Raw genomic sequence first — 22,051 nt, forward strand, 5'->3', positions numbered from 1 at the left:
GAAACAATCTGTAAATTTAGGCCTCAACTAGATCTACGTCGGTAATGTTATCCAATTGATTAATTAAGGTATTTGAAACGTGTTTATTGTCTAACCGTGCGAACACGATACACTTTGTTTTCGCAACCGAAACTCCGCATATGCAGAGTATGAAATCATGGCTTCTAGTAAACGATGAAAGCCTGTTTGGGCCATGGCTGGACCCGGGACAGCATCTTGTCTGCTTCTCTCCACCAGAAAAAAAAATCCCTCCATTCTAGACTTGCCTAACTTATATATAGTTAATATATCTGGCCTAGATGTAACTTAGTAGAAGTGGACTCTGCCTTACCTTCCTTCCAAGACGGAGCACCCACCTCAATAGCATTAAGGCCTGGAACAGTCCCGAATTTGGTATGACGGGCTTATCAGCTGCTATTGCTGGAAAGAAGCTAGGAAAATTAGGGCGGTATCAGCAATCGGTGGTTAGCCTAAGTCTTAAGACAGAAGCTCATCTCAATTGAGCACGCAGACCATTATGATTGGTCATCGAATAGATGCCCTTCATTCTATGAGTGTTCATACAGTATCAATCGTTCGCGAAGATCAGAGAAGCATGGATTCAGGCTAAAGAGTCTGAACTGCTCCCAGGGGTGCAGTTGAGGGTGGCAATCCTACTGCGACAAGCCGCGGTTGAAGATATCTTGATTGGGGGCTGGACATTTGTTATGACTGATCAAGCATGTGTCACAAGGGCTGTTAGATGGAATATAAGAATCGACCCAGACTCATTGCCTGGCGAGAGGAATATGCCTTCTCTCAGTCACATGACTGAGCCACGATGGCTGCTTCTCTTTCTGTCTATCTCTTCGGCGATCAGACCGCCGACTTCCAGGATGATCTGCGAGCCCTGCTGCTCGTGAAGAGCAACGCTCTGCTGGCTACGCTGATAGACCAAGCAACTGTGTCTCTGCAAAGAGAGATCCAGTCTCTGCCATGGTCCCAACGAGAACAGCTGCCCTCCTTTGGGAATCTGCTGGATCTTTTGTCGATCGGTGCATCCAAACCACTTCACCCTGCATTGCACCTAGCTCTTTCTTGTCTCCATCACTTTGGACTTTACGTATGGTAAGACTCGAGACGCATTTCTTTCATATACATATTTTCATCTCTTGAGATACTGACTCGAACCAGTCAACGAGATTCGCATGGCGATGATGTCGGCTACACAGTCGGTTTTGGCACGGGAAGACTGGCAGCCACCGTGGTGAGCTGCTGTCCAGCACCGGAGAAACTGCTGCCAGCCGCTCTAGAAACGGTCCTTATCGGCTTTCGAGTCGGCCTCCTGGCCGCAAACGCCGGGGATCAGATCAATGTCAACAGAAAGGGCCTCGCATCGTGGATTGTCCAGATCGAGACAGACGAGAGCGATGATGTGCTAGAACAGCTGAAGGAATTCTCTATCCAAAAGGTTGAATCCATACCCACCAACACAGAATGGATTTGTTAACCGTGAACCCAGCGTCTGCCGACATGTTCGAAACCGTACTTGTGCGCGGTGTTCCAAGGATCATTGCTCATCGGCGGAAGCCCGGCCTTGCTCCGCGAATTGGTTGATACTCATCACCTGAAAGCCTCTTATCTGCCCGTACACGCTCCCTTTTATGGATCTGCGATCTTCTCGGACCGTGACGTGGACCGCCTTGTCCGATCATTTCCGCCGACCCTGTCGGATGCGAGTCCCAAGTTCACCTTGCTTTCAGGACTCAATGGAAAGACGGTGCCTTCCCAGACCTTGCATTCGTTGCTTGCCATGGCTGTCAAGGCCATCCTACAGGAACAGTTGGCAACAGACGAAGTTTTGTCATCTATCAAAGACACTGTGCTTCCTGATACCGCTAAACCCTGCACGATTATTTCCATTGGCACAAACATGGGCTCCAAGCTTGTTGCAATGATCCAGGAGAGCGGCGTCGCTGAGGTTACTTATCTGGAGAATAAAGCCATTCTGAATCAAACTGCCGGCTCACAGCCTGCAAGACAGCAGAAGCTAGCAATCACTGGGTTTTCAGGTCGATTTCCAGGAGCAGAGAACGTCCACGAATTCTGGGATCTGCTTCATCGCGGGGTTGACACATGCTCTGAGACGCCTCCTAGTCGCTGGGACGTGAAGACACATGTTGACCCGACGTTAAAGGGCAAGAATACCAGCGCAACACCATGGGGTTGCTGGCTCAACAATCCCGGTCTCTTCGACCGCTCTTTCTTCAGCATATCACCACGGGAAGCTCCTCAGATGGATCCGGCACAAAGGCTTGCGCTGATGTGTGCATATGAAGCTGTCGAAATGGCTGGCCTTGTCCCCGATGCGACTCCTTCTACCATGAGAAGCCGCGTCGGGGTATTCATTGGCGTCACCAGTAACGACTGGTGTGAGACAAACAGTGCGCAAGATGTCGACTTCTACTTTATCCCTGGTGGAAATCGCGCATTCATCCCGGGGCGGCTGAACTACTATTTTAAATTTAGCGGGCCCAGTTTCAGCATCGACACAGCCTGCTCTTCCAGCCTTGCAGCCATCCACCTGGCCTGCAATGCACTCTGGAGAAAGGAGATCGACACCGCCATCGTGGGAGGGACCAACGTCTTAACGAATCCGGATGTCACCGCCGGTCTGGATCGCGGTCACTTTCTGTCACGGACGGGAAATTGCAAATCCTTTGACGACGGAGCGGATGGATATTGCCGCGGGGAAGGCGTTGGAATCGTGATTCTGAAGCGCCTGGAAGATGCTCAGGCTGATAATGACCCGATCTACGGCTGCATTCTGGCTGCAGCCACCAACCATTCTGCAGAAGCCGAATCCATCACACGGCCCCACGTTGGAGCACAGCAAGCACTGTTTTCAAAAATCCTGGCAGACGCAGGTGTTCATCCAAATGAAGTCAGCTATGTGGAGATGCACGGAACCGGCACCCAGGCTGGTGACAGCAGAGAAATGGCTTCGGTTTCACAGACATTCGCCCCGTGGCCGCAGGGTGCTCCTCGCAGTCGGGATAATGACTTGTATGTGGGCTCTGTGAAAGCAAATGTCGGACATGGAGAATCGGTTTCAGGGGTCACGTCTCTGATCAAGGTCCTGCTGATGATGCAGAAGAACGAGATCCCGCCTCATTGTGGCATCAAGACAAGGATCAATCAGGCGTTTCCGCCTGATCTTCATGAGCGGCGCGTCAGAATTGCAATGCAGCCAACGCCATGGCACCGAAACAGGAAACCTCGAAGAGCACTGATCAACAACTTCAGCGCTGCTGGCGGTAATTCCTGTCTCCTGATAGAGGATGCACCGGAACAGCCAGCTCGAAAAGATCGCCTCGACACGCGTCCAGCGCATGTGATCACTCTGTCTGCAAAGACGCAGACGGCCCTGGATGCCAACATTCGCTCCATGGCTGATTTCCTTCAAAACTCTGACAGCGTGTCTCTGCCCGACTTAGCCTACACATCCACCGCGAGGAGGATGCACTACAATTTCCGCAGTTCCTACGCTGTTCGATCGATTGAGGAGCTATGCCAGAGCCTGGAAAGAGATGTTGCAAATCCTCCAAAACAGGTTCGAGGGCCACCTACGATGATCTTTGCGTTCTCGGGACAAGGATCGAACCACGCTGGGATGGGCAAACAACTCTATGAGACAAATTCCACCTTCCGTTCGGACCTCGATCGGTTTGATGCGATCGTACAGAACCTCGGGTTTGGTTCGATCCTGCCGTACCTGCGAGGCCTTGATGAGGCAGCTAACGAAGCATCCTTCTCGACGGTGCAGCTCGCCCAGGTATCGCTCCAAATGGCACTGGCCCGTTTATGGAGAAGCTGGGGCATTACGCCGAAGGCAGTGGTTGGTCACAGTCTAGGAGAATATGCGGCGTTGAACTGCGCTGGCCTGCTCTCTGATTTTGACGCTCTGTGGATTTGTGGTCAGCGAGCCCAGCTTCTGGAGGACTATTGCCATGCAGGGACGCATGCAATGCTTGCCGTGCGCAGCCAGCAAGATGAAGTTATCGCCAGTTTGAAGGGGATCCCTGTTGAGATTGCTTGCATCAATGGTCCTCGTGAGACTGTTGTCAGTGGTGCGAACGAAGACATCGATGAATCAGCCCAAATACTAGAGGCCAAAGGAATCAAATGCAATCGGATAAAGGTTCCGTATGCATTCCACTCAAGTCAACTAGAGCCCATTCTCGACCACTTCTCGAGGGTCTTGGACGGATCAGCATTCGGAGTTCCAACAATCCCGATCTTGAGTCCCTTGCTGTCTGCAGTCATCCAAGCGGGCGACGAGATCAGCAAAGACTATCTTGTCCAACAATGTCGTGAGCCTGTGAACTTTATTGGCGCCGTTCAGGCCGGTGAAGCAGCGGGAATCCTCAGTGATCGGAGCCACATCCTCGAGATCGGACCGGGGATGGTCCTTGCTCGACTTATCCAGCGTACTATCGAGCGGCCAACGACGATTATCCCGTCCCTCGACCCGAATCAAGACTCGTGGCTGGTACTCAGCCGCAGCGTTGCCACTGCGTATCGTGTTGGATGCAATATCGATTGGGCGCAGTACTACAGAGACTATGAGTACTCCGTTCTCCAGCTCCCGTCTTATGCATGGGACCTGAAAAACTACTGGATCCAGTATGTACACGATTGGTCTCTCCGCAAAGGTGATCCCTTGCCAGCGATCACAGCGTCTGCCGCGGCATCGAAACTGGAGATAGCAACGACCTGCTGCCAGAAGACTGTTCATGCGGAGTTCAAGGTAATACGCCGATTCTTTTCCCTGAAGCCACCGTGCTTACTTCCGCTGTAGGGTGACACCGTCCATGCTGTCTGGGACTCAGATCTACAATCGGAGAGTCTCAAACAAGTGGTGGCTGGTCATCGAGTCAACGGCGTGGCCGTCTGCATCGGGGTAAGTTCTCACAAAAACCGATCACTATTTGATGTGAGCTAACTTGTAATATATAGTCTGTTTACGCCGACATGGCGATTACGAGCGCGAAAGCGATCTTGCAATCTTTCCAAGATGACACGACGGACACTGCGATGATACTAAAGGATATGGATATGCAAGACGCGCTAATTGTAAATGACAGCGCAGAACCCCAGATCGTCCGCATCGAGGCAAACTGCAGTTGGCAAGAAAAGAAAGTAGAAGTTCAAATCAGCTCTGTTGACAACAACGGCAAAATCAGCAAGACGCATGCAAAAGCCACTATTGCCTTCACCAGCCGCGAACAGGAGCGCGAGACTCTCCGCCGGGAGATGGCCGAGACAGGCTTTCAAATTGAGACCCTGAAGAACAGCGTTGAATCCGGTCTGGTAGAACGGTTCACGACCTCCATGGCCTATCGAATGGTAGCATCACTTGCGCACTATAATCCGTCACACAGAGGCGTGAAAGCAGTCTACATGAATTCGACCACCCTCGAGGCAAGTGCACTCGTCCAGTCGGCCGTTGACGATCGGCTTCCAGGCGTCTTCACGATTCATCCGTGCGTCTTCGACTCGGTCTTGCAACTGGCAACCTTCGTTCTCAATTCCAATGAGAACTCAAAGTTCGACGAGGAGGTCTATGTGGTTCGTGGTTGGGATAGTGTCTTCCTTGATGACCTTTTAACGCCAGAGGAACGCTACGAGACCTACGTGAAGATGACGGCCCGGGACAAAGACGTCTCTGTGGGAGACATTGCCATCATGAAAGGCAAAGAAGTTATTGGTTGTATAAAAGGAGTGCGAGCGCAACGTGTCCCACGCCGTCTGATGGACGTCATGTTCCGACGGAAGACAGATGCCGCAGCGAGTACGCTGTCGAACGACACGCCAGCAACCGTGGTCGAGGTCCAAGAGCACATTTTGCGTGAAGATGGACGTGATTCTTCAAAGCTAGACAAAGCGCTCTCCATTGTTGCGGAGGAATCTGGCATTGCCCTAGGCGAGTTGAAGGACGAGGACTTCCTCTCGGACATCGGCATTGACTCGCTTCTCATCTTGGTCATCGCGAGTCGGTTCCGCGAAGAGTTGGAGCTAGATCTGTCGGCCAACTTCTTTATGGAAGTGAACTCAATCGGCGCGATCAAGGCCTTTTTCAACGGTCAGGAGGATTCTACATCTCACTCGGGAACAGCCACGCCAACGAGCAGCTCGGCGGCATCGACACGGGCAACGTCTGTCTCCGCCGAAACTAGTCTAGGCGAGGGCAAGCATGAAAGTACTTCCCCCAAGAAAGCACCTGTGTCAACCTCAATCCTCCTCCAGGGAACATTGAAGCCGCATACGAAGACGATGTTCCTCTTCCCAGACGGATCCGGGTCCGCGACTTCCTACATGCACCTGCCGCGTGTACATGAGGACGTCGCCGTCATTGCCTTGAACTGTCCGTACATGACGAATCCCAAAGACTGGGAGGGAAACTTTGAGGACATCGCAAACATCCTTCTCGCGGAGGTTCGTCGACGACAACCCAAGGGCCCTTACTACTTGGGCGGATGGTCCGCGGGCGGCGCATTCGCCCACTACGCGACACGGGTGTTGCTCGAGGCAGGCGAAGAAGTGCGATCGCTGCTGCTGATCGATGCGCCCTGTCCGATTGGCCTGGGAAAGCTCCCTCAGGCCTTCTTCGACTACTGGCGGACGATCCACGAGCCCGGTGGCATCGTCGAAGACCGGCCGCTGCCGCCCTGGCTGATGGACCATTTCCAGGCAGTGAATGAAAATCTCCGCGGCTACGTGGCCAGTCCGCTGCCAGCAGGGAAGTCGCCCAAAACGTATCTTGTCTGGGCCGCCAAGGGAACAGACAACCTGGCGGGCTTCACGGGCCGACATTTACTGACGCCGGAGGAGGATGCCGACCTGGGGTTCCTGATGGACGACAAGACAGATTTCGGAACAAGGGGGTGGGAGAGATTGATAGAGGGAGAGATCACGATCGAGAGGGCGATGACGTCGAATCACTTCACGATCGTGCGGGGAGAGGGGGCTGCGTTGTTGAGCTCGCAGATCAAGCGAGCATGTCTTGCACAAGATTGAGTGGATGTAGTATCAGATGTGATAGTTTGTACTGTACATATTTTCGTCTTCACCTAGGAGCAACAGTATCTCATTTGCTGGAGAAACAATCATTCCGTTGGTTACTTCGATTGAAACAGAGGGATATATACATATACACACATTGGAGGCTGTTCTTACCAACCATCTCCAAACTCAGATAATCCAGAAGATATAATCCTAATCACAAAGCCAATGCCAATCTGTCAAACAGACTGGGGCACAAAAGAAAAACCTAGGTTATCTAGTGAACCCCTAGTCTGACTGATATCTGCCGGTTGACACAATCTTATTCAGATCGACCAACAGAGAGAAAGAGTTTTCTTCCCCACCCCCCTGTTCATAACGTCAGGTCCGGTCCGGTCCGGTCCGGTCCGGTCAGGTGAGATACTTCTAGATATTTTATTTGGAGTATTTAACTGTGAATACTATTTACTTGAAGGATGGAGACAAGACAAACTGTCTATAATAGTCACAGTGATGACAACGGGACCAAATTTCAATACAAATTAAAATTTAAATAAAAACTCATTAATCTAATAATCTCCTCTGGCAGGTTATCGCAGATAACGAGATATTCTATATAATAGGTCCACAATTGTATTCCGTATGTATTCTCCAGACGTTTTATCTTCCTCTTATTGTTTTTCATGATAATGGAACAAGTATTTTTTTTGTTTTGCCAAAGATCTCTCAAAAGACAACGGGTTCCAATGTCCCACCCATTTCTGATTAGGTAATCGCTTCCCGCCCGCGGAATTCGGTAAAGCTGGAGAAGTGCGGGGTAAATCCGGCAAAGGAAATGCGGAGGTGTTCTCCGCTGGTCCGGAATCCGGATGATATCATCGAATCGCATCACAATGCCTACAATGGTACCTTAGCAAATGGATCACTTGTGCACGGGTTATCTGTGGCTGTACGTGCACAATTCTGTTGGTCCCACGCATCCTGGCCAGACCGGGTCGACGCGTATGCTCGATCTTCAGGAACCATCCAGTGTGCCTCTATCCTGGATAGACTCTGCGCAGTCAGATTTCGTACCAATGATCTGCGATTGCATCCCGGCTTACCTAAGTCTCGTTAGTGCGTGCTTTACATTTCCCCCAGATTAACCCGTCTTCCCCGATAAGCCTGGATTGTCCATCGTCATTCCTCCAGCGCGCAAATCGTCAATTGCTTTTGCTGAATTCATAACACCACCGGCGTATCTGACAAAGATACCATACTTTATACAACATAATTGCATATCTCTGTCCATATATTTATGGATGCACAATGAATTTCGACCGCGATGTGGACTTCAAGTCCCTCCGGCAGTCTCGCCGGCTGAAACGCTCCCAGGTTGCCTGCATGTCCTGTCGTCGCCGCAAGGTCCGCTGCGATTTTGCGATCAATGGCCCTCCATGCACCAACTGCCGTCTCGACGGCTGTGCCTGCGTCACCAAACCCCGAGGGGGAACCAGAATCGACCACACCGACGGTAGACATTCGACCGTGACAAGTTCTTCTCCTCCGCCCCTCGCGGGCAACGAACATGACACGCCGGACCAACAGAGTGGTGTTCAGCCAGCATCCTCCCTTGAGCAGCAGAAGACGTGCATGATGAAGGCAAGGTCAGATTGTGCATGTAAGTGTACATGTACCGCGACCAGCGATGGCGGTGGCCATGTTGCCCACTCGGCCGAATCCACGCCATACTCCGGTTCAGTCCGAGGTGAGTTTCATTTCGACAGGCGGATGCCTTAATAAACGAAGCAATCCCTTCCATGAAAAATCAGCGTGCTGTTTTCCCGTCTGCGTGCCCTCGCTAATGTGTAGCAGACAAATCAAAATTACCCTCTTGGAGCCACCTCCCCTTCTCGTACTATCCATTCCTCAAAGCGAATAACCTGAGCCGTCTCCAGCCGCAGGATGTGGCCTACCTCGAGTCGCAACGCAGTCTGCATGTCCCTGCTGGGCCGTTCCTCGACAGTCTGGTCAAGCACTTCTTTCTATACGTGCACCCGTGCTTCCCCGTTGTTGACGAGGCCGAATTCTGGCGCATGTACCGCGATGATGGCGATGAGAGCCATCATCAGTTTTCGCTCCTTCTGTTTCAGGCCATGCTGTTCACGGCCGCTAGCGTATGTCGTCCCGACCAGGCAAGGCACACTTGCTAGGAGATGTGCTAACCGCTGCAGTTCATCCCATTCGACGTGGCGAAGAACGCCGGATACGGATCGATCGTCGAACTTCGCAAGGCCCTTTATCGGCGTGCCAAAGTATGCACTCGCTGTCTATTATTCTGATTGTAGATATGTCAGCTAATGAATCCCTGCAGCTGCTGTACGATTTTGGCGTCGAAAAGGATCCACTGCGAATCGCTCAGGCGACGTTGCTCCTGACATACTACCTCTCCAACTCTGAACAGCTGACCAACTCTACCTGGTTGGCCGTCGCGATTCAGCAAGCACGTGCTGTCAACGCCCATCAGTACTACCGGCTGCCGGAGAAGGGTCGGTACAAAAGGTCGGACCTGAAACGGCTGTGGTGGTGCTGCATCATCCGAGATCGTATTATCGCCTTGGGCGTGCGACGGTCTATCCAGATAACGCCAGACGATTTTGACTTCAGCCAGGAGGGCCTCAACATGGATGACCTGGGCGACGAGATCTACCACTCCGAGGTTTACGACCCCGACACGAAGACCGCACTGTGTAAGATCCTTACCAGCCTGTGCCAGCTCGCCGCAGCGGTGACGACGCTGGTCATGATCGTCTATCCCCCATCAGGACTGCAGTACTCGATCGACGATGCACCGTCGGCATTGGCGCGGTGTGACGACGCGAAGGCTCGTCTGCAGTTCTGGGAGAAGAACTGCATGGTGCGGCTGCCCACACGAGAGGCAGACACGCATTCGTCCGTGACGACCTACACACACCTCGTCTCACTTTATTACCAGTAAGTTTGATCCTCCAGTTGATACTTGGTGATGCATTAAACTGATCTCCTGTTTGTTAGATCGGCTCGCCTGGCACTGTGCCATCACGTCACCTTCCTCCTCAAGTGCCAGCAGAGCCGAAACGACCAGTCTGACGATGACCACGGCCGACTCGAGGAGTGCCGGCCCGAGCTGATGGATGCCGTTGCCAGCGTTACCGACAAGGTGAAGTGCTTCATCATGACTGGGACAGCTAAGCATCTGCCTATCAGTGCAGTCGCCTACACCGTCCTGCCGCAAGCATTCCTGCGACTGAACGTTCGTCTGTCTGGCACGTCGTCGGACCAGGCTCGTCATGAGCGGTCGCTCCGCTTCTACTCGGAGATCAGCCGGCTATGCAATCTGCGACATGGAATCTCTTTCCCAACGGACTGCATGCATCGGCTGCTGCGGGCGTTTGAGTCCTCACAAGGCGAGCTGCTTATCCGTTCATCACCGGGACCTGGATCTAGGGCTGGATCTTCCGGCGCCAAGACTGAGATGACGAGTTACTCCGACATAATCTATCGACATCCAACCGTCTACCTCCGCCTGGCGGCGATTCTGGACTATGCCCTTTCGACGGGTGAGACATTCACGGAGGAGTCGATGCTACTTCATTTTCCTATCATTCCCGGGAAGGAGTTTCCGCTGTTCCGATCGCCACGTCCTCCATCTTTTATCGAGGCGAAATCGTCGTCGACAGTGAAATCTCCGGGCCTCAGGGCGTTGGAGATGAAGAACGATGGAAATGGTTTCAGTCTGGACGCCCTCACGACGTCACGGACGTCGCCCGTTTTCTGGTTCGACAGTGACCAGGAGCATTTCTCCACAGAGCACGAAGAAGAGGAGGATGATGAGGAGAGAAGTCGACGGAAGCGGCAGAAAAGAATCGAAGACATTCTGATCCAGCTGCCTTTATTTGGGGAGTAGCGATTTTGGACCGGGAGACGAACACGAGAAACATGAATATAATGATGAACCTGGCGTTCACTGGGGTACAGTTTCTTAAGTATGTCGTTCTTGGCGTTAGAATAGCAGGTCCTTCAGGTCATATGGGAAGTTCTTACTGTGAAATGAATGTCTTTCATGTGAATTCGAACCTATCGTCCACGACTACAGTTCTCAATACTCAGACATTGCCGATACTTGACTTACTGGAGTCAGTGTAGAGTAAGCAATAAAAACAAAGCCCTGCAAGCTGCGGAAACGCGCCTGTATTGGGAACGAGAGATGGTTGGAATTGTATTCTGGACATGGGAGAAGAGCATGGAAGAGGGACGAAGGCGAACGATCTTTCCCTGTTGGTCTCCCTGGTTCGAGGAACATGTGACTAGCCAGGGCCACATGACTAGCGATTCAAGGTTGTCACGCGTGTATATATGTATCTACGAACTGAGTGAGAATGGCCAAAAATTTGTTTTCCCAGCTTATAAATATGATGTGAGTTGATATGCTGAATATGGAAGAGAGGTCCTTGGGACAAGGGCGACCTTAAATGCTAACCTGACAACCCCACATCCCACATTAGGCAAGGTATGTATCTATCTACTACTCCAGATAGTTGCGTATTTACAAAGTAGTGAAAAGATAGTCAGCATGATTTGCAATGTCAGTGATGATTGAAATATTCCAGCACCACGGAATGAGAAGGATAAATACAGAGGTGGTGCAGATCCAGCGAGAGTTTCCTGCCTTTCATATTCTACGCCAGTGGCTAGTAGAAGTAATGCAGGGAATAGTTACTAAGATACTTGAGCGTTAGACGGTCTTCAGTAGTAACGATGTGGAGGCTGCCCCTTCTTGCGATAACTTATCAAACTCGCTACCCCGCGTTACATCTCGAATCACTAACTTGCCATAAGGCTGAAGGCTGGGATTTCAATTCAAAGAGGAATAGTGCCATTCTTTACTCCATACAATCCACATTCTTCGTGCACAAGGGGGATGCAGCTGCGCATGCCGATAATTACGTATTGTGGTTCTCAACGAAGTATGTGGATGGGTCATGCAGTAGGCTTAGGAGGCTGAGAAAGCAGAAACCCAATACTACAGGAAGCGATCTGAGAATTCAAATTTCCTCCTCCGCTATTTGAAAGGTCCATGTAGAAGGAAAATCAATTGAAGCTGTATGAATTCTGCGCAGGAGGCCTAGTCACCTGACAGCCTAACGGTGGGAGTTGGGGGCGAATTCCCCACTACGAGATAAGGCCAGCACAACGGCATATTCCTGTCTTTATAATCCATCAAGGGTCTACCATATTATCGCCATCAAAACTAATACACCAAGTCAGCATGGCACCAATCTCTCCATCCCAGATCGCCGAGTTGCGATCGCTACTACCCAACCTGCACATCGTCACTCCCGACTCCCCAGAGTACGAAAGCGCAATCACCCGATGGAATTCCCTGGGTGAGCGCAACGCCGGCGCTGTGGCCTTTCCGACCGCCGCCCAGGAAGTATCCACGCTGCTGGGTTTCGCCAGCACGCATGCGCTAGACATCGCCGTCAAAGCGGGCGGACACGGTCGTCGGGGCTGCTCGTCCACCACCGGCGGTCTGTGCGTCGACCTGTCCCGAATGAACGCCGTCTCCGTCGACACGGCCAGCAGGCGGATCATCGTCGGGGGAGGCGCTCTCTGGTCAGACGTCTATGTGGAGGCGGAGAAGTATGGTCTCGCTGCCGTGGGCGGCATCTCGCCCAGCGTCGGCGTCGGAGGCCTCGCGCTCCATGGCGGATATGGCTGGCTGACGGGCGCGCACGGCTTGGCGTTGGATAATATCTTGGAGATGCAGATTGCGCTCGCCAATGGTTCACTTGTACGCGCTTCCGCCACGGAGAATGAGGATCTGTTCTGGGCAATGAAGGGAGCAGGGAGTCTCTTTGGTGCGGTGACGGAGTTTGTGCTGCAGGGATACGAACAGAAAGATCCGGTGTGGAGTGGCATTCTGCTGTTTGGCAGAGAGAGTCTGGCGACCATCGTGCAAGTTTGCAACAAGGTACTGGCAAGAGAGAGCCAGGGCGAGGCGGCGCTCTGCGTGGGGTGGGGTATCTTGCCAGGTCGTGGGAAAGAGCCCGAGATATGGGTGGCGCCGTGGTATAATGGCCCGGAGGACAAGGCGAAGGAGTTCTTTGCGCCGTTGCTGGATCTGCAGCCAGCGTTGAACACGACCAAGATGGTGCCGTTCTCTGCGTCGGGGCTAGCAGGTGCCTCTGCGCAAGGCAAGGAGTGGAGGAAACACGAGAACGGGAGTTCAGCGATGGCCCCGTTGGATCCGGTCTTTTTAGACAGGATGTTTGATGATTTCGCCCAGTTTTTGAAGACAGTGCCTGATGCGCAGAGATCGACGGTGGCGTTCGAGGTTCATAACCCCTATCCGACGATGCGGGTGGGACAGACCGGGACAGCATTTCCGGACAGAGGCAACCAGGTCAATGTGCTGATTATCCCCACGTGGACGAAGGAGGAGAACGACGAGGCGTGCAGGAACTGGTGTCGGGAATTCAGCGCCAAAGTGGGAGAAGAGTTTGAGCGGAGGAAGAGGGAGGAGGGTGTCGATGAAGTGACGAAGACGAGTGTGGGAGTCTATTCGAATTATGATGGTGAGTTACCAACCACTCAATGTGAGGTTCATGACGTGTCTTACGCGTCGCAGGTTTGGGACTGAGTCCCAAGGAAATATTTGGCGTCAACTATGAGCGGCTGGTAGAATTGAAAAAGAAGTATGATCCTGACAATCTGTTCAGGAACTTTGTCGACCTGCAGGCTACGAACTGAATGAACTTTGAACTGTTATCGGGAAGGAGATCATCCCTAGACCCTTGCAAAGAAGATACCGGGAAGGATGAATTTCGAAACTACTCCCTCCAAATACTTCCCGAATACCTAGCAGAAATTTGACTTGATCACTCTGCCGCTGGTGCTGGCCCTAGATGAAGGAAATATCCTGTTCATTTCCCAGGCATGAAGTGATGAGGCGTTGACAGTCTCTTATAACAGAAGAGAAACTCGAGAGAAGACCAGATATAGAGCTCATGAAGGTCTCGTATATCGAAGCAATCTCCAATTCATGAACAGCACACATATAATGATAACGGCAGATGCAGCTACGATTAGAGGAAGACAGTCATCGCCATCATCTAACTGGCCTGGAAGATATAGATTACGACCAAAAATTCTGTTCGTCTTGGAGTAGAAAGTTAAAAGGACAATTCTCCTTAGCGACAGAAATCTTCGGAGAGCTATATCGCCGTCAACGCAGTGCTTGAAAATTGTTCCGCAACTGGGGCGACAATGAGTACCCGATTTGTCAGTCAGCGCCTATGTCTACATAGTATGTCCTCCATAGGTATCTATTCTAGAGTACTGCATCAGATGAAACTGACTTGCTGCCTGGTTGCTTCTCTCACTGACTTCACAGCTCCAGACTTTTGTCTAAAGTAGTTGACAGATAACTATGATTTCTACGCTATCTTCTCTTCTAGCCTAGCTAATGCATGCTCGTATGCCACGAGAAAGACTTTTCAAAGCGAAACTCCCAGTGACATTCCAAAGACATTCGAATGTAACGCTGTGCGGTGGTAGACGAACGTGTAACGTATCGTCAAAACTACGCCAATATTCGATTCAGCTAACGCTTACTCCTTGCTTCAGCTCTCTTTCTCAGGGCAAACGGTGCGAACAACATCGTCAATTGCTTCGGCGACGTAGCGGACGTTTCTGGTAGTCACTACCAATCAGTCAGTATTTCTTCACCGTATGAGAGAAAGCTCAGTAAGTACTTACAACCGCTAAGGGAGATGCGTCCATTGGACAAGAGATAGACATGGTGCTTCTCGCGAAGAGCAATAACCTGCTCCTTGGTGAGTCCAGTGAAGGCGAACATTCCTTTCTGTTGACTGTCAGATACAACTCATTCTCCTTTCCTTTCTTGAGAAGAAGGGAAGGATTTCTGCTCACCTGGTCCACGATATGGTCCCAGTTTCCCGGGGTCCGCATTCCGACGAGGTGCTCGTACAGCATCTGGCGCATATCGTTCAGACGAAAAACCATAGTTGAGAGATCTCGAAGCCATTCAGCTGTGAAGTGCTCGTAACGCAGGATGTTCTTGACAATATCACTTCCCCGACGGGGGGCCATGGAATGCTCGTCACGGATGATGCGTGAGAGCTGCTGCTCGACCGCGTCCCGCTCAGACACAGCGTCGCTATGCATCACAACATGCAGAGCTCCGACACGGTGGCCATACAAACCGAAGTTTTTGGAAAAACTCTGCGCAACGAAAAATCCAGTCTTAAAATTACGCAAGAAAAAATGGCGTATAGAGAAGGCGTCTTGGTCGACCGAACCACTCGCAAAGCCCTGGTAGGCGCAGTCGAAGAACGGGACGAGCCCCAGGCGATCACACACATCCGCAATCATCTCCCACTGCTTCTCAGTCGGGTCACAGCCAGTCGGGTTGTGGGCGCAAGCGTGCAGAATGACAATGTCGCCCGGCTCGGCGCGTTCTTCCAGATCGAAACGCATGCTATTAACGTCGAACACTGGTTGTCCGGGCAAGATGTAGCGGTACGTCTCAAGAGCGGCACCGTCGAGCTTCCAGGTCGAGGGGTGGTTAGACCACGTAAACTCGGGCAGCCAAACACGCTTTGGTTTTAAATGATTGGCTATATACTTGGCACAAACGGTGTTGGCACCGCAACCACCGGTCGTTTGCACAGACACGATGCGCGTTCGGCCATCAGTCTCAGGAACAGGAATGTCGTCGAGACCCGGTCTATTATTAAAGTCAGCTTTGTCAACTTAATCTGTGCCAGGGGGGCGTCGAACCCAAAAAGGAGATCCTGAGCGAGCTTCATGAATTCAGGGTCCCCCTTCATAGGAAGATACTCATGGCGATGGCGGCCGCCGTCGAAAAATAACTTCATTTCCACTTTGCTCACCACGGGCAAGGGCCACGGCTTCCCGTCGTCATCGCGATAGACGCCGATGCCAAGATCTACTTTCTGGATGCTACTGTCCTCTTGGAACAGACGTATCAATTCGAAGACCTCGTCAGGATCAGAATCCACTAGACGGCGAGTAACCGTCAATGAGGACATGGGACGGATGAGACTCGACGCGTCGCTGACCTGCTCAGAGCCCTGGAGAGCTGACATTCCAGTCTCTTTGGTGGAGAGTGGTTGAGGTTTAGTTCTCGACTCCATTCGTCGGATATCGAGATAGAGAGATTGTTTCCAGGCTTTGAATGGATAGACAAAGCCGAAGATGTTGTTTCCCTTGCAAGATTTTGATGCTGGTAAGATCAGATGAAACAGACAAAGAAAAGTGATAAAAGAACGTGACATAAACTGGACGACCGAATGAGGAAAGGTGGATAGTGAACGTGGTAGAAATCACGCAATCTTATTTGTTTATATGCCAGCCTCCTGATAAGAATTACCCTGAGAGATACTCAGTCATGGTGTCAATTAGTCGTGATATTTAGTCATGATGTTCCTTTGGTTGTGGACTGTATCTGATATGGTGGGCTGCCAGAAGACTACCTGTGGGAGCACGTCAGCAGCTGAAGTTCAGGGTTGATGCGATCTCACTGTGAAGTGAAAAACCATATGAGCGAGAACTGGATGGAATCGCATCATCCTTCAAAACTATGGCCTATCCTCATATCATTTCCCATGGTTCTGATCTTGAACTGCTGTTTGTTTGTCATGACAAGTAGGACTTTTAGTTCTCAATCAAAATGGACATTCCTTTGCTGCTTGATAAAGACGACATCACTAATAGATGTCCTACAGTTTCATCCCAAACAAACCTAGGTGTGGAGAGGCTGTCATTTAAGGCAGGAGCTATCGCACATATATCGAAACATGTCTTGCCATTTCATTCTCAAATTCAGTGCTTTCTTAAACTCTGACATTTTTCAGGGATCAACAGTAACAACACGAAGTTCATGGAAACATTGCGCTTGCAATGAAACAGTTCTGATGCGGAAACACACAATCACTCATACAGGAACAAATGCCTTGCCCGATCCCAAATTCGTGCCGCCATGCTTCCTTCCTTGTCACAAATCCCGCCAACCCGAATACCGTATCCTATGTATTCCCTTCCATTGTAATTTACCCCTTCATGACATCTGCTAACATTATTGTATAGCAAAAATCACGTATGAATTCGATCCTTCAGTGTATGATCTGAAGGCACGCCGGCTAAGCCTCGTGAGGAGCTGCGAGCATCGAGTATTGACCACCGGCTCCTGCCCAGCACAGCATCTTATCGCGGACGGCAGAATCGTCGATCAGCTTTGGGAGCACTATTTCTTCATCGTCTGAGCCCTGACCGCACTGGTAGCTCAGGTTGAAGCCCCGAGAATACGCCTTTCCATCCCTAGTGACCAGAATATTGTGATCCGACCCAGCAGCGGCATAGGCACAATCAGCAACTGACAGCACAGTCGGTTCGAGAAGAACGCGTAGCCTTCCACGTTCGCAAATAACTCTAGGGTCATCTTCCTCGAACTTGTTGACATCAACGCCCATTTGAGCACCGTCCATGCGGCCCCAAACGAGACACTCTCCCTTTCGAGTGATACCTATCGAGTGATGGTTTCCACCCTGGATCATTTTCATTAGCTTCCCAGCCAAAGAAGCAACTTTCTGCGGCGTGACAATCGTGCTGCCACCGTTCCCTGCGCCGGCTGCAATGCCCGTCTGTCCGAAATTATTCAGGCCCCAGGCCCACGTGTCACCGTGAGAATCGATGGCAAAAGCGTGATAGCTACCCGCGTGGATTGAGACGATCTTCTTCCTCGGAGGCAGAGGCACAACGCCAGGGAGAAGACCAGCGTTGCTCCGGAGCTGCTCAGTACCTAGTCTCCCAATTTGTAAAGTCCGACGACGATCGACAGAATCCGCCGGCCTAGCTGGTTCTGCTCGTTTCTGCCCCATGAGTATACGGTGCCGTCTAAGGCCAGTGCTAAACAGAAGTTGCTTCCAACACTGATGGCCACAATGTTCTCGAGATTGGGGATCAGTAAAGGATCGCTCTGCGTTTTGATGACTTGGTTTTTGTCCAGAGAAAATCCGTCATTCCCTTCGTTGTTCTGGAAATAGTCAGCTTTTGACTTTATCACTTGAAGAGGAAAATGTATACTAACCAGAAAGGTCCCCCAACCATAGACAGATCCATCCTCCGTCAGGGCAAATGTGCTACTATCTCCCGCAGCAACACGGACGAATTTTGTGCCATGTGGAAACTTATGACTCGGGACAGCAGCCGGAGTAGACTCGGCAGGATTGAGATCAACACGGCTTTCCTCTGAAGCAGTTCCATCCTCCTCCTTGATCTCTTTATTCCACCCTCCCAGGTCGTATCACGACCAAGGGCGTGGTTGTCATTGATACCCCAGGTCAGAACCTGGTTGTCATGAGTCAAAGCGACTGCATGCATTCCACCGGCACAAATGTCTACTACTCCAACAGTTTCTGCATGGAGATTCACGTTCAGACGGGGTGTCTTCACATTGACGGCATTCTTGACACCCAATCCTAGTTCCCCAGTACCACCTTCTCCAAAGACAAAGATGTCCAGTCGGGAGATGGGTGCAGTATTAATGATGGGTTTCGCTGCAACAGGTCCAGCAGATCCAGAAGACTTGGATGCTGGGCCCTGCAGCTTCTGCGAAGGAGCCTTCTGAGAAGCTTTCTGCTGTAAAACCTTCTGGGGTGAAGCCTTCGTCTGTGAAGCCTCCTTCTGAGGAACTTTCTTCTGAGGAGCCTGCTTCTTTGTAGACGATTTCTTCTGCAAAGACTTGGCCCGCTTTGATGGCGGATTCACAGTCTCCTCTGCGGGTCGCTTTCCTGCCATTTTGGCTTTTGCTGCGACCGCAGCTTTTTCTAGGAGGCATCTTGCGGAAGATGAGTTTCAGCTAACAAGAGACAAAGAAGTGTATGAAGAGTCTTAAGAGTATAGGCAGTTAGTTTTGATATTTGTCAAATAGAAAGAACAGCTTTGGTGGTGGGGGGGGGGGGGGAAATGGACTTCTCTGAAAGACATTACTGAGAAGAGGTATCAACATGGATGCTTCTGTGCCAGGCTGTTTATTTTTAGACTTCTTAGCAGCGCGACGCGATAGACCAGATATGGTCCGTGCGCTAATATCAAGACAAAGAAGAGACGCTAGCGGAAGACAGGAATAAATGCTCAGAATTGGACAGGGATAGGAGCACCAAGTGAAGATTTATTCCTGCTGCTTCTAGTGGAATACTACAGACCACACTCTACATCGCCCTCTGGATCCGCAACGACCCTCCGGCGGAAAACGACTTCCACTGGACCTTCTACCTCCACAAGAGCGCAGCCCAGGGTGGTATACAGTACCAAGTCAACAACGTCAGTGGTACCTGGCGGACCACGGCCGCACGACGGCGGTGCTCAAGTCCAACTTCCTCTGCGTGCTGATCCGGATCACCGACGGGATCCCTGAGACGAAAATAGACGAACTGGATAGGATTATGCGATCGTACGACGACGCAGTCAATTCCATCCCCGGCGTGACGTGTCGCGTGTGGATGTTTGCTGTCCTGCTGCGGCTCGTGCAGAGTGGGATTGTGCGCTGCGAGGATCTGGATGCCTTGCAGGAGGAGTGTAAGGAGTTCGGGAATCGGTATCGCTGGGATGCGGCGGCGAATGTTCAGCCGCGGCCGGTTGTGGTCTCGAGGGTGTGCATTTGTTGATAGATGGCTGTGCTGAAAAGTGTAGATCCAGTATTTAGTGTTTTTATACTTCTGTGGCTTCGCTTCTCTCTATTGCGTGATCTCTTCTGTTTGCGAATCTCGAGTGGAATACCTGCATACTGAGATTGTGATAGTCACCTATACCAAGGAAGAGTTTTTCATTATCACAATCGCTTGTGCTTTGCCATTGTGAAATGCTGCTAAAGAATTACTCTCGTTTATAGAACGGAGATTTGTTCGACTAAAGCACATGCACAGGTACGTATTGTACTGCAATAGCTGCAATGACCGCCAGGAGACCAGAAACCTTAACGAGAGTCTTTGGTATCTCACCATAATGAATGATATCCATGTCTGACAGGCGAATCATTAAGTAAAAACAAGAAGGAATGAAGGAATCAAATAAACGGTATTTATCGGTCGAGTATCAGCACTCGATAATTGCCAGCGATTCTCCGATTATTCTGAATCAGCTCGCACTCCATTTCCCCATTTGGGAGATGGTTCTCGATAGCTATCGCACTCATTGTAGCCAGCCATGTCATCCACGCTCACCGACTCCAGCTCTGCCAACAGGCTCCGCGCATCCTCAAACGCTCCTTGTGTCCAGCATTTGTCGATCAGCGGGCCAAGCCAGAGATCATACGTCTCAGGGAGCGCTGCTCTCGCCGGCCAGACAGGCTCCTCTGGTCCCGGATGGTCATCTGCAAAGACGAAGCCAAAGTCGCAATACTGCCCGCCAGTGATAACCTGGTATAGAATCATCCCAAACTGTCCAATGTCCATCGAGATCGAATACCCGTATCGTTCCGTCGTACGCATGTCGATCTCCGGAGGCAGGAGGATGGAGCGACCAAAGTCGCTAAACTTGATCGTTAGGTCCATCGAGAGGAGAAGGTTTCGAGTGAAAAAGCTGACGAACATGACGCGCCGGTCGTGGATGCCCACGAGGGCCCGCGCCAAATCCCGGAACCATGACAGTTGAACGTCTCGAGACGGATAGTTTCGTGTCATGCGAGCGTGACGAAGGTAGGCATATAGATTTCCTTTTCTCATTACTTCCATTTGGATCATGCCGGGGCTGGCCAGGCTGAGGCAGCGGACTACGCCGTAGCAGCCCTGCAGGCGTCGGTGAACCTCTTTTTCGTGTTCAATGAATCGGTGATTTCGCGCGATCTGCTCTTGACTATCGCCACTCCTCCTGCGCGGCAGCTTGAACGCAGTCCCATCGCGTTCGACGACCACACCCGAACCCCCAACGCCGAGAAGGCGGCCGCGAAGCGGCGTGCCATCGAGGTCGAGATAACCAAAGGACATTTTCATAACAGCAGCACTGTCGGAAGAATAAATAGGCTGTCTTAATTGATTTGATTGTGGAAAGAAGGACTTGTTTGTTCGTATATGTGAGAGATAGATGTGAGGTTAAGAAATACTCGAGCTTAGCGAAAGCACTGTGGAAGTCAGAAGGATGTCGAGGGATTGAAGGTGAATCAGTGAATGGAATCACTTATAAGACCAGCTGGTTTAGTGAACGTGGTTGAGGAAGGTGCAACTTCCAGGAAGTGATCTCTGCGGAATGCCTCCTACCTAATTGGTCAACAAACCACTACTCCTCTTGGCTGGGAGAAAGCCATCACAAGCAAAAGCAAATAAAGTGACAGAATAATAGAGAAGGGGAGGAGAGAGAGCCTCAGTAGACACGTCCTGATAGCGAATTGACAACAGACATTATTTGTGCGTGCCAGTTAATGCATTAAGACTTGCCTTATAGTGTACGGAGCGTGTTCATCTAACTACCTATCCAACAACCTACTTTGTTGAGTAAGTCATATTTCTGTTAGTGTGCGCAATGGAAGAGATCTGGACACAAGGTCAGGTCATGTTGGGTCAAGCTATGCTGAACACAAGGCAGAAGACTGTGGTCAGAAATTCGGAATCGCCTTGTATTTGGAAGCAAAAAAAAGGAGGTGGATGAGGAGAGGAAATGAACAATCAATAAAAGGTGGGAAGACTGGCACGTCCTATGTTGGAAGTACTGGTAGAAATTACTCTTGATCTCACTCTCTTGACTCCTGTGTTAATAGACACCAATGAGATATCATTGCTTTCCATTCTTGAAGGACTTATTGATGCCCAGAGCAAGTATTTAGGTACTTGAGTGATTTTGCAGAAGACATTCACATTCTTTTGATCAGAGAAATGAGACCACAGCAACTAGAATTCAATTTAGATCAAGATCCTTTTTTCATTGACTACGTTGGTTGACCTACTTTTTT

At 50.9% G+C, this 22,051-nt stretch overlaps 6 protein-coding genes across 6 annotated transcripts; 3 read left to right on the forward strand and 3 right to left on the reverse strand.

Moving 5' to 3' along the window:
• Positions 1 to 820: 820 nt before the first annotated feature.
• On the forward strand, positions 821 to 7,059 carry T310_2225 (6-deoxyerythronolide-B synthase; the record flags this gene model as incomplete). The annotated part of the gene is made up of 5 exons (XM_013474931.1): positions 821 to 1,107; positions 1,174 to 1,450; positions 1,502 to 4,789; positions 4,841 to 4,942; positions 4,999 to 7,059. The coding sequence occupies 5 exons, from the start codon at positions 821 to 823 to the stop codon at positions 7,057 to 7,059; spliced, it is 6,015 nt and encodes a 2,004-aa protein (XP_013330385.1).
• Positions 7,060 to 8,352: 1,293 nt separating this feature from the next.
• On the forward strand, positions 8,353 to 10,969 carry T310_2226 (FarB protein; the record flags this gene model as incomplete). The annotated part of the gene is made up of 5 exons (XM_013474932.1): positions 8,353 to 8,791; positions 8,899 to 9,200; positions 9,258 to 9,338; positions 9,398 to 10,017; positions 10,078 to 10,969. The coding sequence occupies 5 exons, from the start codon at positions 8,353 to 8,355 to the stop codon at positions 10,967 to 10,969; spliced, it is 2,334 nt and encodes a 777-aa protein (XP_013330386.1).
• Positions 10,970 to 12,331: 1,362 nt separating this feature from the next.
• T310_2227 (uncharacterized protein) lies at positions 12,332 to 13,815 on the forward strand (the record flags this gene model as incomplete). Its single annotated transcript, XM_013474933.1, has 2 exons — positions 12,332 to 13,640; positions 13,694 to 13,815. 2 exons carry the CDS (start codon positions 12,332 to 12,334, stop codon positions 13,813 to 13,815), a joined length of 1,431 nt encoding a protein of 476 aa, XP_013330387.1.
• An 872-nt stretch (positions 13,816 to 14,687) lies between these two features.
• Positions 14,688 to 16,244, reverse strand: T310_2228 (Aspartate aminotransferase; the record flags this gene model as incomplete). Its single annotated transcript, XM_013474934.1, has 4 exons — positions 14,688 to 14,767; positions 14,824 to 14,929; positions 14,998 to 15,814; positions 15,868 to 16,244. The coding sequence occupies 4 exons, from the start codon at positions 16,242 to 16,244 to the stop codon at positions 14,688 to 14,690; spliced, it is 1,380 nt and encodes a 459-aa protein (XP_013330388.1).
• Positions 16,245 to 17,249: 1,005 nt separating this feature from the next.
• On the reverse strand, positions 17,250 to 18,906 carry T310_2229 (uncharacterized protein; the record flags this gene model as incomplete). The annotated part of the gene is made up of 4 exons (XM_013474935.1): positions 17,250 to 17,978; positions 18,038 to 18,142; positions 18,197 to 18,399; positions 18,444 to 18,906. 4 exons carry the CDS (start codon positions 18,904 to 18,906, stop codon positions 17,250 to 17,252), a joined length of 1,500 nt encoding a protein of 499 aa, XP_013330389.1.
• A 473-nt stretch (positions 18,907 to 19,379) lies between these two features.
• T310_2230 (uncharacterized protein) lies at positions 19,380 to 21,092 on the reverse strand (the record flags this gene model as incomplete). The annotated part of the gene is made up of 3 exons (XM_013474936.1): positions 19,380 to 19,787; positions 19,896 to 19,913; positions 20,331 to 21,092. The coding sequence occupies 3 exons, from the start codon at positions 21,090 to 21,092 to the stop codon at positions 19,380 to 19,382; spliced, it is 1,188 nt and encodes a 395-aa protein (XP_013330390.1).
• Between the last annotated feature and the right edge of the window lie 959 nt (positions 21,093 to 22,051).

This window comes from Rasamsonia emersonii (assembly GCF_000968595.1).
Source record: "Rasamsonia emersonii CBS 393.64 chromosome Unknown ctg1118621760017, whole genome shotgun sequence".
Taxonomy (NCBI): domain Eukaryota; kingdom Fungi; phylum Ascomycota; class Eurotiomycetes; order Eurotiales; family Trichocomaceae; genus Rasamsonia; species Rasamsonia emersonii.